The following is a 16,937-nucleotide window of genomic DNA, read 5'->3' as shown; positions in this document are numbered from 1 at the left end:
TATGTATGTATGTTTTTTGAAATTTTTAAATGAAGATTTATTTAACTTTTAAAAAAATTAAATAAAGAAATAAATAACAACTACAACCAAAAAAATAAATAAAAAAAAGAAAGAAAGAAAGAAACTCTCAACTACTGTTTCTCCTAATAATTCTCCAGGTATCTCTTAGGTGTTAGGTTCTTTTCTGTTCATTAAAAACAATTTTTTTCAGCATCTAGGATATAGTGGCAAAAGTAATACAGAAGCCAATGCTAACTAATTGGTCTTTAATACAAACTGTTATGAATATGATAAATACTACCACCTTACAACTGCATATTGTTTTACAGATTTCAAAGCACTTTCAAATATATCATTTCAGTCTTCAAAACAGTATTGTGAGGTAAGTGGGGTTTTACACAATTACTTCTAACTTAAAGATGAGAATAGTGGGATGATAAAGTTGCACACCCCTTCTAAGGGTCATACAATCATTAAATGATAAGAGCCAGGGATAAAGTATTCACATTCTTTATACCATGCTCTGTAAGGGGACTGATAGAATTTAGATGGAATTAACACAGCCTCACCTCAGTTATAGACACATCCATAAGACGGGTGATGGAGTCCTGATGGCTTACGACACCATAGATCCACCCTTCTTCCCCCTCTGGCTGGTACACTTTGACCCTGTGACCTTGAACACTGTAGGGACCTAAAAAAGAGATCAGTCAAAACTGTATTTTTGGCTAAGCTATGTTTCATAACTGTTTCTGAAAGCAAAAGGAAAATTACATGATGTAAATACTTGACACTTTCAAATATCTGCCCCTTGACAGAGCTAACAAAGTAGCAATTCTAGATTTACCACACTTAGCATTGAGTCTTTTTGAGATGTTGGGATAGAACCCTTGTCCTCATACATCCTAGGGAAGCACTCTGATATTGAGCAACATCCCTAGCCCCTATATTCAACAATTTAATAATTATAATATACAAAAGGAAAGAAACTTACAAATTAAATAACAACAAGTAATATGGAAATTTACTCATATACCTGACATGTACATGAAAAAAGTAGGAGACTACTAAGTTGAATGTACTCTTTTTCTTTTTTATTTGTGCTGCAGAGGATCAAACCCAGAGCCTTGTATATGCTAGGCAAGTATTCTGCCACTAAGCTAAATCCCCAGTCCCATTGGATGTGCTATTAGGATAAATGATCACTGGAATGATACATAATCATTAACATTCTGCTATCTGACTTTCAATAACAGCTGAGAGTTCAATTTATGAGGTTTCTAGCCTCTGCACTAATAATAGTCTGAACAAATATAGCACCTGTCTTCCTAAGAACACAGAGTTTCAAAGATATTACTTTATCAGCAGGTAATGTTACCCTGCAATTTCGCTGGTCTTCCCAAGGACATTTTCTCTCTCCCACATATCATTCTACATTTGAGACTATATAGCTAAAGCATTACTAATTTTAGATTATTTTCTTAGAGCTATAATTAAGTTTCCTTAATTTTTCTGTATATACTCACATATCACCACCTCTCATTTTGTCCACTCAATTTTCTTCTGTTACTAATTTTTCCTCACATTCTTTCTTCCTCTATATCATTCCTTGTTTATTAAACATCATTTTATCCTGATATCTTTATTTTCTCCATTAGGTCAGTATTCTTAACTTTACCTGTTTAGATTTATTTGACAAAAATAGAACCAAGGACACTACTTCACTAAAAATAATGATTATCATAAGGCCCAGAAATGAAGGTGAGTGAATGCATGACATGAAAGGAAGAATAAATGAAGTAGTTTACCCTTCGTGTAGACTCTTGAGGCAAAACTGGTACCTGAACTTGAAAGCTAATAATTCTTCTTTCTGTTTTTGTTTGTTTGTTACTAAGGATCAAACCCAGGGGCTATGGCATGTTAGGCAAAAGCACTCTACCACTGAGCTACACACTATGTTCATTTATTTATACTTAAAGCATACTATTCATGTGAATAAGTCTGTGGATGCATTTGCACTCTAAGTTATATGTTGGTGTTAAGAGTCTTTAGCTTTTTCTTTTTGGTAATGAGGATTGAACACAGAAGTGCTTCATTTCTGAGCTACATCCCCAGACCTTTCTATTTTTTATTTTGCGATAGAATCTTACTAGGTTACTGAGGGTTTCACTAAATTGCTGAGATAGGCCTATAACTTGCGATCCTGCCTCAGCTGTCCAAGTTGCCCAAATTAGCGGTGTAAGCCACTACACCCAGCTAGTCCTAGTTTTTTTAGAAACCTGCAGATAGTAAATTCAAAAAAAGCAAAGAGTCAGCTCTAGGCACAATGGCACATGTGTGTAATTTCAGCAACTCAGGAGGCTGAGTCAGGAGGATTGCAAGGCTCTAAACAACTTAGTGAGTCTGTCTCAAAATAAAAAATAAAAAAAAAAGGGCTAGGGATGTGGCTCAGTGGTTAAGCACCCTTGGGTGTATTAAAAAAAAAAAAAAAGGTAAAGATTTTCTAGCTACTGGCTAGATCATTAGTGCCTTAACATTGTTTCTAGTGCATGTTTTTAAATAAATATTTCTAGTGTCTTTAATAAATATTTTAAAAATGGGGAAAAAAAACTAAGCTTACAACAAAACTATGTTTTATGAAAAGAACAATGAAAACAATGGGAGGCTGGAGTTGTAGCTTAGCAGTGGAGCGCTTGCCTCGTACATGCAAGGCACTGGGTTTGATTTCCAGCACCACAAAAAAATAAAATAAAATAAAGGTCCATCAACAACTAAAAAAATATTAAAAAAAAAAAAAGAGAGAGAGAGAGAGAGAAAACAATAGTCTGGGAGAGATCCTATTTTTCTAGTTTATTTGGAGATTTAGCTAAATGGAGATACTTTTGTCTCTACTCACAAAAAGAGGATGAGGACAAATGTTTAAAGCTACATGATGTCCCATTATATCATTCAAAACTGACAATTCACCTGATTCAGAGTTCAGGGACAGAAGACTACCTGTTCTTACCTCGGCTGAATATCTCTTGTAGCTTTTGGTCACTGATCAAAGCATTAACTGTTTCTCTCAGAGCAGTATGTTCTAAAAGAATCTGGTTTTGGCTATCTGTTCCCATCTGGAAAGATAAAACAACTGAATGTTAAAATAAATAACAATAACATCTAACTAAATAAGAAAAATCACATACCAAGGAGTTCTATATCAACACTTGCTAAAAATGCCTTAAGAATTCTAGTCTCATGAGAATCTCTGCAAGAATTAAAAATGCTAGTATAAATGAGGCTTAGAAAATATTACATATTATATCTTTCTACATGCAGGACATGATATTTCCTAAGCCTAAATTTATATATGTTTCTGTATACGACATCATACTCAAGGTTCAGAGAAATCATAGAGAAAAGAAATATATTTAAGTCAGAGTTTCACATACTTATATGACCACAAAACATTTTACTCCATATAAACCTTTTTGCTTATTTTGGTGTTTATCCAACATTTCCTGAATGCCATTCTCATATAAACTCTGGGATTATAAAGATGAATAAAGCAAGACTGCTGAGAGTGAGGTCTCATGAGGACTATATAACAAAAAGAAATATACATTAATATACATAAAACAGTTTAGGAAACACTGTTCTTGGCTTTCTTGATAAGAATAAAACTCTTAGAAGTCTCTCAGATTTTAACCTTCAGATAGTAACCCTTACAAGTGAGAATTAAACAGTACTTTGTTAAATTCTGAAACCCAAACTCAGAAGCTAGTTTGTTTCAACTATTTAACTTATCCCATTTTTTTTTTTTTTTATAACTAAAGATATACCAAAAGCTCTTCAACACTTCACACTACATGGGACCACTTCCTCCCCACTTCCATGCCACTAAGGTATGCACAGGGCCCCTAGGACTCATACTACAGAAGCAACCAACTCAATGAAGCCACCTCTTCTGAAGGGACCCTCAGAATTGTGGTCGTAAGTCTTCAATGGCTTTAGTGTGGAGCAGGGTTATACAGAAAAGGAAAGAAGCCTCAGTACTTTGCAAGGAAGCAGAGAAACTTTAAAAGGCACAGGGGAATTTATTGAAGGAAATCAAAGAAACACTAAGAAAAAGGGAAACACCAGTATTTGTATCAACAAAGAAATTAGCAAGGAGAAAAATAATAGGGTAAAGACCAGAGTTAAGTGTAAAGTACCTGGAACAGATGCAACCCATTAGCATCTGATAGGAAACGAAGTTCTCGATCCAGAAGGTATTCAACTGGCACCACAGAACCCAAACCCAGTTTATCTACTAAGGGAGTGAAAGTCTGTGAAGCACAATAACAAGACACTGATTAGAACCTGGAAATGAAAACCAATAACAATTCAATAAATCCCTACTTCAGAAAAAGTATCCATTATTATATTATTTTTATATTTTCACCCTAGTAAATACAGATTAACTAAAGTTTAAGTCCTTGGAAACATTTCTAGCCTAGCATCTGTCCCTCAAATAATGATAGGAAGCAAACCAAAGTAGAAAACTTTGCTCAATACTGTTTTATTATGATCATTATTATCCAAAGTACATGTATGAAGACACAAATTGGTGTGGATATACTTTGTGTACAACCAGAGATATGAAACATTGCGCTCTATATGTGTAACAAGAATTGTAATGCATTCCACTGCCATATAAAAATAAAAATAAAAATTAAAAAAATACTTTTATTTATGGCTAAAAAGGACAATTGAGATTAAAAATTCCTCATTTTCCTTAGGGATCTGACTAATCTTGTCAGCCTTCAAGAGGACTAAATTTCAGTAAATGCCCAGAATACCAGGGCTGGGGTTGTAGCTCAGTGGTAGAGCACTTGCTTCACATACATACATGCATGGGTTTAATCCTCGGCACCACATAAAAATAAATAAAGATATTGTGTTCATCTACAACTAATCATATATATATATATATATATATAGTTATAGTTATAGTTATAGTTATACCATTAGTCCAGAATTCCTGAAATCTTCATGAAGTTTCTAAAAATAATTACTGGTATAAACATGCACAGGTAAACTCTTACTACTATTTCATAAATAAATAGTCTAAAAAAGATATGCCAAAACTCCATATCCATTTATAACAGACCTTCTCCTAAAAGTGAAATTGGAAAGTAGCCTTAAAAACAAATGAATCCATGGGCTGGGGCTGGGGCTCAGTGGTAGAGCACTTGCCTAGCAGGTGCGAGGCACTGGGTTTGATCCTCAACACCACATAAAAATAAATAAAATAAAAATATTGTGTCCAATACAACTAAAAAATGAATATTAAAATACAAAATAGGGCAGGGGATGTAGCTAGTGGTTGAGTGCCCCTGAGTTCAATTCCCAGTACCAAAACACAAAAACAAAACAGGTATTTTCACCATACCTGAAAAGGCCAGGTATGGTGGAACATGCCTATAATCCCAGTGATTTAGGAGGCTGAGGCAGGAAGGCTGCAAGTTTAGGACTAGCCTCTCAACTTAGTGAGACCCTGTGTCAAAATTTAAAAAAAGGCCTGGAGATGTAGTTCAGTGACTAAGTGCTCCTGGGTTCAATCCCTGGTAACAAAAGATAAATAATGAAAAGAGCTGGGGATGTGGCTCAGTAGTAGAGTGCTTGCCTAGTATGCGTGAAGCTCTGGGTTCAAACCTCAACACAGCAAAACAAAAACAAAACAGTCAATCTTCAGTACTGCAAAACTAATAACAAATGAAAAAATGCTGGCAAGGATATGGGGAAATGCATACATTCTTAGTGGGACTGCAAAGTGCCAACTAGTACAACCACTTTGCAAAGCAGTATGGAGATTCCTCAAAAGACTAGGAATGGACCCATCATATAACCCATTCTATTCCATTCCTTGGTATTTATCCAAAAGAACTAAAATCAGCATACTATAGCAATACAAGCATATTAATGTTTATGTCAGCACAATTCACAATAGCCAAGTTATGGAACCAGCTGGATGTCCATCAACAGATGTGGTATATGTACATAATGGAATTTTACTCAGCCATAAAGAAATAAGCCAGACTCAGAAAGCCATGGGTCAAAATATTTTCTCTCATATGAGAATGCTAGTGGCAAAATAAGGGAAGAAAAGGTGGAGGGTGGGGAGAAACTCCATGAAAACAGAAGGAAGATCAATGGAATAGAAGGAGGTTGAGAGGAAAGGAAGAGGGATAGGAAAAAGGAGGAATGAAATTGGCCAAATTATGCTATGTACATATATAAATACTCCATGTGAATTCTCCCTTTATGAATACCTATTAAACACGAATTTAAAAACACAATAATCCAGGCAAAGTGGCAACAAATGAAACTTAGCAACTCAGCAAGTCCCTAAGCAACTTAGTGAAACCCTGTCTAAAAATAAAATATAAAAAAGGGCTGGGGATGTGGCTTAGTGATAAAGTACCTCTGGGTTCAATCCCCAGTACCAAAGAAACAAAAACAGGTATGAGGGTACATGTCTGTAATCCCAGTGACAGGAGGATAACAAATTCCAGGCCAGCCTCAGCAACTTAGCAAAATCCTGTCTCAAAATAAAAAATAAAAAGGGCTGGGGATGTAGCTTAGTGGTTATGTGCCCTGGGTTCAATCCTCAGTATTGAAACAAAAACAAACAACCCCCCCCAAAAAAAAAACCAAAAACAAAAAAAACAAAAACAAAAACCCAACAAAATAAACCAATAAGTAAATAGAAGGAAGACCAATAGAAAAAGGAAGGAGGAATGAGGGGAAGGAGAAGAGAGGGAAAAGGGAAGTACCAAGGACTGAAATAAAGATAATTATATTCCATGTATGTATGATCATGTCAAAATACACCCCAATATAATGTATAATTATAATGCACTAATAAAAACATAAAAAAGAAAAAGCTAGGGATGTGGTCAGTCGTACAACATTTGCCTAGCATGTGCTAGGCCCTGGGTTTAATACCCAGCACCCTCTGACACATACAAAAGAAAAAAACAATTTAGTAAGGAATAATATGCATAATCAATAGGTCAAATAAATTTGCTTTGAATATTACTTATTAATTTGATTAGCCACAGGAGAATTAGGATTTTTTAAAAATTGCCATTTATCTAACAGGATAGATAAAAACAAATGGATACTCTCAGAATTTTATAATACTATTTCATTTCATTTCAAAAAACAAAACAATTACAAAATACTTTTGAGGATTACACTATTTCAAATCTTGCTATGAGAAAAGACTAAAGGTGAAAAAATTATTTAGAGATAAACAGTATCAAATATTATCTATATTTGATATTATCAGAGTGTTTTGGAGAACACAGAAGAAAAAAGCTCTCTCTTAATTTTTATGTTAGGAAAGCTCAAATATGTTCCTACCCAATAGGGGCCACTCAGGGACCAAGGGTATATATAACTCAGTGAAATCACTTGCCTAACAAGTACCCTGGCAGACCTGAGGTAGTAGCAGGATTTGGGGGCTACAGGTATGGCTCATTAGTAGAGATCTTGGCTAGCATGAGTTAGACTCTGGAATTAAGCCCTAGGACCAAATAAAAAAATAATAATAAAAACTACTCACCAGGGCTGGCCACTGTGCAATTGAGACTCGAGTGCCCTGCAAAAGGACTGGGTCATTCCGGGGTGCCCATACAAGTGACCCTTCCAGCAAAAGCACAATAACTTCTTCAGCATGAACTTTAACCCAGGAGTGTTGCTTCCAGTTACAGCCATCAAATTCTACAAAGATCTGCAAGAAAAAATAAAAAGTAGCTTGGAAGATACATTTGATGAAATCCCATACTGTAACACATAAACAAAACAACTTTGAACAAGTGACTAGGAAAAATAACTTTTTTAAAGTTATTTTAAAGGGCACCAATAAAAATGAAGTTACAGCAGGGTGTGGTGGTGCACGCCTGTAATCCTAGCAGCTTGGGAGGCTGAAGCAGGAAAATCGCAGGTTCAAAGCCAGCCTTAGCAAAAGGAACTTAGTGAGACTCTGTCTCTAAATATAATATAAAAAGGGATGGGCATCAGGTGTTCCTGAATTCAATCCATAGCACCCCCCCCAAAAAAAAAGATGTTACTTCAAAGCCAGGAAGCTGGTTTCAGCCTCATTCTAAAACAGGTGTATAGAGTTAAAAGGGGCATGAGTTATACACACAATTCTTTAATATCTGGTCATGTCCCTACTGAAACTTGCAATTTTCATTTACCAATTCATATCTACACACATTAGCTGGGGGCTTATATGTGTAAAGTACTGTGCTAGATTCAGGAATGCTGAGATGAATCTCACACACTTCCTAGTCTCCAAGTGCTCATAGTCTAATAGAAAGAGAACTTTTTAGTACTTCTACTAAAGATGACTGAGAAATTATTTTATTAGTTTTTTGAATAGGTGATGTATGTATACAAATGTATGGTACAAATTTCAAAAGGATAGGCAATGAAAGAAAAAGAAGTTGTCTTCCCACACCCACCTGTGGATTTATTAAGTGTTACTGCCAGCAATAATCTCTAAATGCTGGCCAAGGCGTGCGGTAGTCACAATGTTTTGCTTCCTTCCTGAATAGATGTATACTCTATTTCTCAAGATATGTTTAATTGATACTGTGAAGAGTTCTTGGAAGTGATTTGTAGCAAATGAAAGTACATTTTTCTTTTTTTAATATTTATTTTTTAGTTATAGGTGGACACAATATCTTTATTTTATTTTATGTGGTGCTGAGGATCGAATCCAGTGCCTTAAGCATGCTAGGCAAGTGCTCTACCTCTGAGCCACAACCCCAGCCTGAGACTACATTTTTCTAATTACTTCTGAATGTAATTAAACACAGTATGAAGAGCAAGATATACACATGTAGGCATCACTATATAAAATAGATATGTCCAGTGCCAAACATGGTCACAAATGAAGGGCTAGAGATTTATTTATCTCCTGATTCACCTTTAAAGAATTTTAGATGGCTTTTGGGAAATACATGCACTAAAATGATGAAAGATAAATTTAAAAATCACAGCCAAGAAAATGACAATGGGAAGTCACTATCAAAGTGGAAAAACTTTATTATGCAGAAAAGATCAATACAATTGCTACAAATGAGTGACATATTTGGTTCTGAGCTCCCCAAATACCAATGTGAAAAAGGAGACAAGCTCAGTTGCAAGCCAAGTTATTCAAAGAGAAATCATTCAAAAAGCAATTATTCAGGGGAGCAAAGCTATTTCAACTTCTTGGTTCTGTAAGAAATTTCTCACATGAAATTTCCTATGGTAACACTGAGTGATTCAGAATAATATCAGTATCCCTGCAGATATGGATCCCAACTGGCAACTTGGAGTTACCAAAGAGGATCTGCAAGTATTAGGAGCACCAAGCATTGCCTGTAGATGGAATACTAGAGGTCTTGTATGTCTATGTATTAGCAGTTTTCATTTTTTTCTTTCCTTTTTTTTTTTTTTTTTGCTGGTTGTGGAAGCAGTGGTATACACAAACACATCTGCAATCCCAGCAATTCAGGAATATGAGGCTGAAGGATCACAAATTTCAGGCCAGTCTCAGCATCTTATTGAGATTGTATCTCAAAATAAAAAATAAAACAGACTGGGGATGTAGTTTGGTGTTAAAGTGCTCTTGGGTTCAATCCCCAGTACTGGAAACAAAAACAAAAACAAGGACAGCAATGGAGATTCAACTCAGGGGCTCTCAACCACAGAGATACATCCCCATCCCACCTCCCCTTTTCATTGCAACTAAATTCATTGCCCAGGCTGGCGTGGAACTCGTGATCCACCTGCCCTAACCTCCTGGCTGGCTAAGGAATATACAACCACAGTGGGCAAAAATTCAACCAACATTTTTTTTTTCTTTTGCCTTCAATGCTGGGGATCAAACCCAGGGCCTCACACATAATAGGCAAGTGCTCACCAATGAGCTATAGCCTCAGTCCTCCATTTAAAATATATGTAGATAGCCAGGTGTGGTGGCGCATGCCTGTGATCCCAGAGGCTCAGGAGGTGGACGCACGCAGGAGGATCCCACATTCAAAGCCAGCCTCAGCAAAAGTGAGGTGCTAAGCAACTCAGTGAGACCCTGTCTTTAAATAAAAGAATAAAATATAAAATAGGCTGGGGATGTGGCTGAGTGGTCAAATGCCCCTGAGTTCAATTTCCAGCACAAAAATAAACAAACAAATAAATAAATAAATGTGATATAATAAAATTTAAATCCATTAAAATGGTTATGAAAATATTGTGTACTTCCCCATAATAAAAAATGGATTTTTTTTTTTACTCTATTCATAATAGCTTTTTGTGTGTGTGGTGTGCTGGGGATTGAACCCAGGGCCTTGTGCATGCGAGGCAAGCAATCTACCATCCTCAGCCCTCATAATAGCTTTTGTGGTATGTTCTCATGCAACTAACATAAAAATTATAAAGTTATGAGAAATTCATGATATTTATAATACTTGAAAATGTAGAATGATGGCTCAGTAGCCTAGCTTTTAATCAATTTCTTCAGATACCTTGTAAATTGAAGTACATTAATGAAAAGATCAAAAGTTAAATTCATTATATAAAATAGTAGTTTTATTATTTATTGTACACCAAATAAGTTTCCTATCTACTTTAAAAAAAAATAATGGGGAAGCACCACTCAGGGGAAGGCTGATTTTTCAGAGAAAGAGAACATTGAACTGGACATGAACATGCTCACTCGTATATACACATATATATTCTAGGGGAATAAGGCATAGTACCTACCTTCAAATAGCTAACAGTCAATTGGAAAGAGAGAAATATTCAAACTTATATTTACGTGCACATTCAGATTCAGACACTCAGAAAGGTAGTAGAAGCATATTATATAAAGCTTAGGGCTTATGCACAGGAGACATGGATGAGTCTTAGTGCCATGCTTTACTAACTGCAAAACTTGGGCAACTTACTATTCCCTCATCATATCTTGGCTTAGTTTTCCTCACTTGTGATAAGACACTGTCTTATCTTACCTAATAGACTGTTGTGAAAATTAAATAAAACAGATTCAAATGCACTTTAGTCAACTATAAAGCTCTTTGGGGGCAATAATATGACATAAGATAAATAAAAATAAAGTATGGTGGGCTTCAGAGGTAAAGAAATCATTTCAGGTATGCAGAGGGACTGGTAGGGACTGAGGCCAACCAAAGCCTTGGTAAAGTTCTAGGATAGCCAGGAACTACATAGCACTGTGGCGGGGAAATAAAATTAAAAAAAATTAGGAGTTGATACGAAAAATACCTGAATACTGAGATAAAAACTGAGGCCATGGGCTAGGGCACAATCACACATGCCTGTAATCTCTTCTACTCAGGAGGCAGGAGAATCACAAATTCAAGGTTAGCCTGGGAAATTTAGCCAGACTGTCTCAAAAAAGGGAAGGTGCTGGACTTGGTGACACAGGCCTGTAATCTCAGGGGCTCAGGAGGCTGAGGAAGGAGGATTGCAAGTTTAAAGCCAGCCTCAGCAATTTAGCTAGATCTTGTCAAAATAAAAAATAAATAAGGGCTGGGAATGCAGCTATGAAGTTACGTGCCCCTGGGTACAATCCCCAGTACCAAAAAAAAAAAAAAGGGATATAGTTCTGTGGTGGAGCACCCCTGGACTCAATGCCCAGTACTGCAAAATAAACAACACAAACTAAAAACTGGGACTACAGTTAGATACAATGACACAAGCCTGTGGCCCCAGATATGAAAGAGTCTGAAGCAGAATAATTGTTTGAGCCCAAGAGCTTGGCAACATAGCAAGATCCCATCTCTTTAAAAACAAAACAATTCAGTGTAATAAAACTATGCTATGTACACATATGAATATATCACAATAAATTTCAGCTTTATGTGTATCTGTAATGCACTAATTTAAAAAAACTATAAATAAATAGAAGCCAAGTAGTATAGAGGAAAGGGAACAAGGGAGTGAGGAAGGAAGAGTAAAGGAAGTACTGGGGACTGAATGGAGCAAATTATATTCCACACTTGTATTAATCTTGTCAAAATAAACCCCAATATTATTTATAACTATAATGCACAAATAAAAAGTATTTTAAAAAAATTGTGAGTGTGGAAGCCAACACAACTGCAATTAAAAGGTTAAGCATTTGTGGGCTAGGTGGGGCAGGGCAGAGCAGGTGTTCTTATGTGATCTAGAGTGGGGATAGACAAAGATGGAAGTGACTCAGGTTTGTAAGAATCCATGAACCTTATTACAAAGCTTGGTGGTTGGCCTACATAGAAGGGAGAATTTAAAAATGATGTGGTGGCACACACCTGTAATCCCAGTGGCTGGGGAGGCTGAGACAGGAGGATCAGAAGTTCTAGACCAGCCTCAGAAATTCAGCAAGGCCCTAAGCAATTTAGTGAGACCCTGTCTCAAAAAATAAGAGGTCTGAGGATGTAGCTTAGTGGTAAAGTGCCCCTGGGTTTAACCCCCAGTGCAAATAATTAATTAATTAATTAATTTAAAAATTAAATGAAATTTAAAAAAAATGACTTGGATTTTTGAACCAGAGACTAGATGAAGACAAACTGATGGCAGGAGGTAGCAACTGCTGGAGGACAGAAAAGAACCAAAGGAGCATAGACTATTCAGTGCCTAGGCTGGATCTAACCTTGAAGGACAACGATATTTTTCAGGCATCACTCAGAAAACCAGAGGTTGAGGCTCTATAGTAACTGACAGGTAGGTGTCATTCTGGAGTTCTAATCTATCAACCACTTTAAAACTCAACATAGAATCCACGTAAGGTGGCAGATACCTATAATTCCAGTCCCTCCGAAGACAGAAGAGGCAGGAGGAATGCAAATAAAAGTCCAGCCTTGGGACCTTGGAGACACCCTGTCTCAAAAAATAAACTGGGAACAGCGGCACATAACTATAATCCAAGGGCTCAGTGGTTAAGAGCTCCTGGGTTCAATTCCTAGTACCATTTTTCAATTCCAGCCAAGTATGGTAATGCACATCTATAATCCCAGCAACTCAGGCAGCTTAGGTAGGAGGCTAGCAAGTTCAAAGCCAGCCTCAGCAACTCAGCAAGACCCTGTCTCAAAAACAAAAACAAACAAACAAACAAAAAAAACCACATAGAACTTAAACACAGCATTCTATCATGACATATGAAAACATCAGGAAATGTTTCACTTAATTTGAAGGCAATTACCTCAAACTGCCTGGACAAAGGATGTGGAATAAGGGTTTATTAAAAACTGACAATAACCATGTACTATACATTATGGGATCAAGCAATTGCTCTAGGATAATGATAAGAATCTGTTTTGTGAACAATGTGGACCATGGATACTTGTAAACATGTAAGACAGACTGATTTCTGGCTCTCTAGTATTATACTTTTCTTCCCAGTTAAAGAAATAAAAGGAGTTGGAAAACAGAAGGTAAAGAAACATTTTAAATTAAAGCAAATAGAACACAAACTCTCAAAATGGTAGAAGGTTAGGATACAGGATAAGTAGAAAGGATATAAAATAATGTTCAGCCAGAGATGACCAGGGAGATGGATAATAGAATAGGACAAACACAGTTTGAGATGATTTTTACAAGTCTGAATAAAAGTAGCAAATAGTTCTATACATACGATAGAACCCAAGGATTAGACGTGAAGTATTTCATGAGTTAAGGTGAGTTAGTATTAAAACTCGTGCTTTCAAATTTCCCTTTAAGGTCTACATGTGATTTATATTAATTTTATCAACACTGAAATAAAGCTGTGCCTATACTCCTATCCCCCTATGCTTGGGATGGAACCCAAAGCCTCAAGCATGCTAGGCAAGTACTCTACAACTGAGCCTCATCCAAGCCTTTTTTTTTTTTTAATCAAATAAATTACCTTTATTTTTGATAAAATCTGGAATTAGTAATCTGAGCAATATAGGACTTCATGTTTGTCATGTAGCCATGAGTTTGGATTCTGGCTTTCCACAAGGTCATTCTTACTACCGTTAATAAGATTATTCATTTATTGACTCAATCAATAAAAACAGAATGCCCCTTACATGTGTGCACTTGCCAAGCCTAAGAATATCAAGGCAAATAAGGTAGCATAAGAGGGACTCACCCCAAATGAGTTAAGAGAGGTACAGAAATTCTTACAAAGCTATGTAATGAAAAGCAGTAATAAAGATCTAAACTGCCATTAGGCTAGACTGACATCTGTCTTGGGCAACTCAAAACAGTTTCACAGAAGAGGTAGGAGTATGCTAGCAAGTCTTAAAGGACAAGCTGTATTCTCCTAGCAGAGAAGGAGGGAAAGATTTTCCAGCACAGACAAAGGCAGAGAAACATAAAAGATAGTTTGTTTTGGGAGAAAAGGAAGGTGGCTAGTAAGTAAGCTGTAAAAGGGCTCTGTAGTACACTAATGGATAACAAACTGAAATTTGTTGGCACTCTCAGAAAGCTGAGGCAGGAGGATCACAAATTCCAGGTCAGTCTGGGCAACTCAGTAAGACCCTATCTTGAAATACAAAATAACAAGGGCTGGGGATGTAGCTCAGTGGTAGATCATCCCAGGTTCAATCCACAGTATGGTGGGGGAAGGGGGAAAGGGGGAGGGGGGAGGGAGGAAGGGGAGGGGGAAGGGGAGGGGGAGGGGGAGGGGGAAAGGGGGAGGGGGAAAGGGAGAGGAGGGGGAGGAGGAGGAGGATAAACTTGTTGGCAAAAGTTTCTTATTTGGTCATCAATGTTTTTCTGTTTTGTTTTTAAAGTGCATTTTAACATCTTTAGGCAATTTCTACACTCTCTACCAACTGTCAGTCCCACTACACCTTTTGGTCTGTCACTCAATTTTTTGTAAGTCACTGGAGGTCTCTGAGTATATGATGCCCATTATAGAGCTTGAAAGAGCCACTGATGGTTTACTGATGGTTTTAAAATTATGGGAAAAAAATATTTTATGAAGATAATGCCACCTGGGGAATAAACTTCTCAACCCTCAGTTTAAATAGGAAATCAAATGAAATTACAAAGCAATTCATAATTAAACTAATGAATAAAAAATACAACCAATACTATGGAATAAATAACACAGAGTTTCAAAAATTACATCTATTGAGCCAGAGTAATAAAGCACTTGCCTAATATGTGTGAGGCCCTGGGTTCAACTCCCAGTGCTGAAAAGAAGAGAGGAGGGGGGCGGGGGAGGGAAGGAGGTGGGGGGAGAGGGAGAGGGACGGGGAGGGGGAGAGAGAGAGAGAGAGAGAGAGAGAGAGAGAGAGAGAGAGAGAGAGAGGGGGGGGGGGGGAGAGGGAGAGAGATATCAATTGATTGATTTGTCTAACAAACTTACATAAAAAGATTTTCAAGATACTTGGAGAAAAAAGCAAGTTGCAGACTATCCAGGTTGAGGAAATTATAGGGAAGAGGAGGATTGGAATGGGATGGTTAACAGTATTTCAGGCCTTATTTCTTTTAACCTGTGTATTATATATTAGTTATACAATTAACTTTTTTTTTTTTTAAGGATGAAATTAGTGAGGCATTGTGATGCAGGCCTGTAATCACAGCAGCTCAGATGCTAAGGCAAGAGATCTCAAGTTTAAAGCCACCCTCAGCAATTTAGTGAGGCTTATAGAGAACCTGTCTCCAAAAAAAAAAAAAAAAAATGGCTGGGATGTGGCTCAGCTGTTAAATGTCCCTGAATCAATCCCTGGTAATGAAAAGTATATTTGAGAAATTAAGAGATAAAAACAACAGTATTAGCAGTGATTGTCAGAGGATAAGGGAATGGAGATGAACTTTTGAGGTTTCTAACTTCTCCAATTTTCTTAAAAAAAAAAAAAGCTAAAAAAAGCATGAACTGTTATAAATGATTTTCAAAATCTATGGGATATCTCGACAACCAAAATGGGGAATGATACATGTCTAGAATATTATTATTTTCAATAATATTTATTTTCTTTAGAGTGCCTTTGGTAAAGAGCACTTTCTACCAAACTATCCCAATTACCCCTCTTCTTTGCCCCTGCCTATTTTCTAACAGCCTAAAGAAATTAAAAGTAAAGTAGCTAGGTATAGTAGTGATAATATGAATAAAAATTCAAACATGTATAGTGATTTAGAGGCTGTGGAATCATAAAGATCTGGATTTACATCTCAACTCCTCCATTACCTGTGTAGTCTAAAGTAAGTTACATTAGCTTTTTTTTTTTTTTTTTGGTACTGGGGATTGAATCCAGGGGTGCTTAAGCACTGAGCCACATCCCCAGTCCTTTTTATTTTTAAACAGGATCTTGCCAAGTTAGGGTTAGGGCCTCACTAAATTGCTGAGGCTGGCTGTGAACTTGTGATCCTGCCTCAGCCTCCTGAGCAGCTGGGATTATAGCTGTGTGCCAGTATGACCTGGCTACATTAGACTCTTTGAGCCTCACCTCCTTTACCTAAAAATAGAGACAATAAGGACCTCAAAAGATGTCTATAGGGGGGCTGGGGATGTGGCTCAAGCGGTAGTGCACTCGCCTGGCATGCGTGCGGCCCGGGTTCGATCCTCAGCACCACATACCAACAAAGATGTTGTGTCCACCGAGAACTAAAAAATAAATATTAAAAAAAAAATTCTCTCTTAAAAAAAAAAAAAGATATCTATAGGGATTACATAAATAAAGTTGTTAAATGCCTAGCAGAATATAGGGCCCTGATAAAAATACTCATTCCTTAAACAAATTGACAGTATTAGTAAGGATATAAATTGGTATAACTTAAAAAATAATTCTATGAAATAATCCATAAAAAGACCTTACTCATAAAACATTCATCATCACCTTATTAATAAAGCTTAAAATATGAAATAACTTCAATATTTAATGAAAGAGAAAGTTAAATCACTGAGCCAAAAAATACATTCATAAGATTTTTGTTTTTTGCTTTTTCGA

At 36.6% G+C, this 16,937-nt stretch overlaps 1 protein-coding gene across 3 annotated transcripts in view; it reads right to left on the bottom strand.

The window, feature by feature from the left end:
* Positions 1-16,937, bottom strand: part of Kdm3b (lysine demethylase 3B) — a 77,837-nt gene that overhangs the window by 51,014 nt on the left and 9,886 nt on the right. For all 3 annotated transcript variants that reach the window (XM_078045836.1, XM_078045842.1, XM_078045838.1), the window contains exons 2-5: positions 7,592-7,759; positions 4,194-4,307; positions 3,008-3,113; positions 570-694 (exon numbers count right to left, since the gene is read on the bottom strand). In XM_078045836.1, coding sequence (XP_077901962.1) covers positions 570-694; positions 3,008-3,113; positions 4,194-4,307; positions 7,592-7,759 — 513 coding nt within the window. The remainder of the gene's footprint in view (positions 1-569; positions 695-3,007; positions 3,114-4,193; positions 4,308-7,591; positions 7,760-16,937) is intronic.

The sequence above is a fragment of the Ictidomys tridecemlineatus genome, chromosome 1, assembly GCF_052094955.1.
Source record: "Ictidomys tridecemlineatus isolate mIctTri1 chromosome 1, mIctTri1.hap1, whole genome shotgun sequence".
In the NCBI taxonomy this organism is placed as follows: Eukaryota; Metazoa; Chordata; class Mammalia; order Rodentia; family Sciuridae; genus Ictidomys; species Ictidomys tridecemlineatus.
This window is presented reverse-complemented; position numbering and strand designations above follow the sequence as displayed.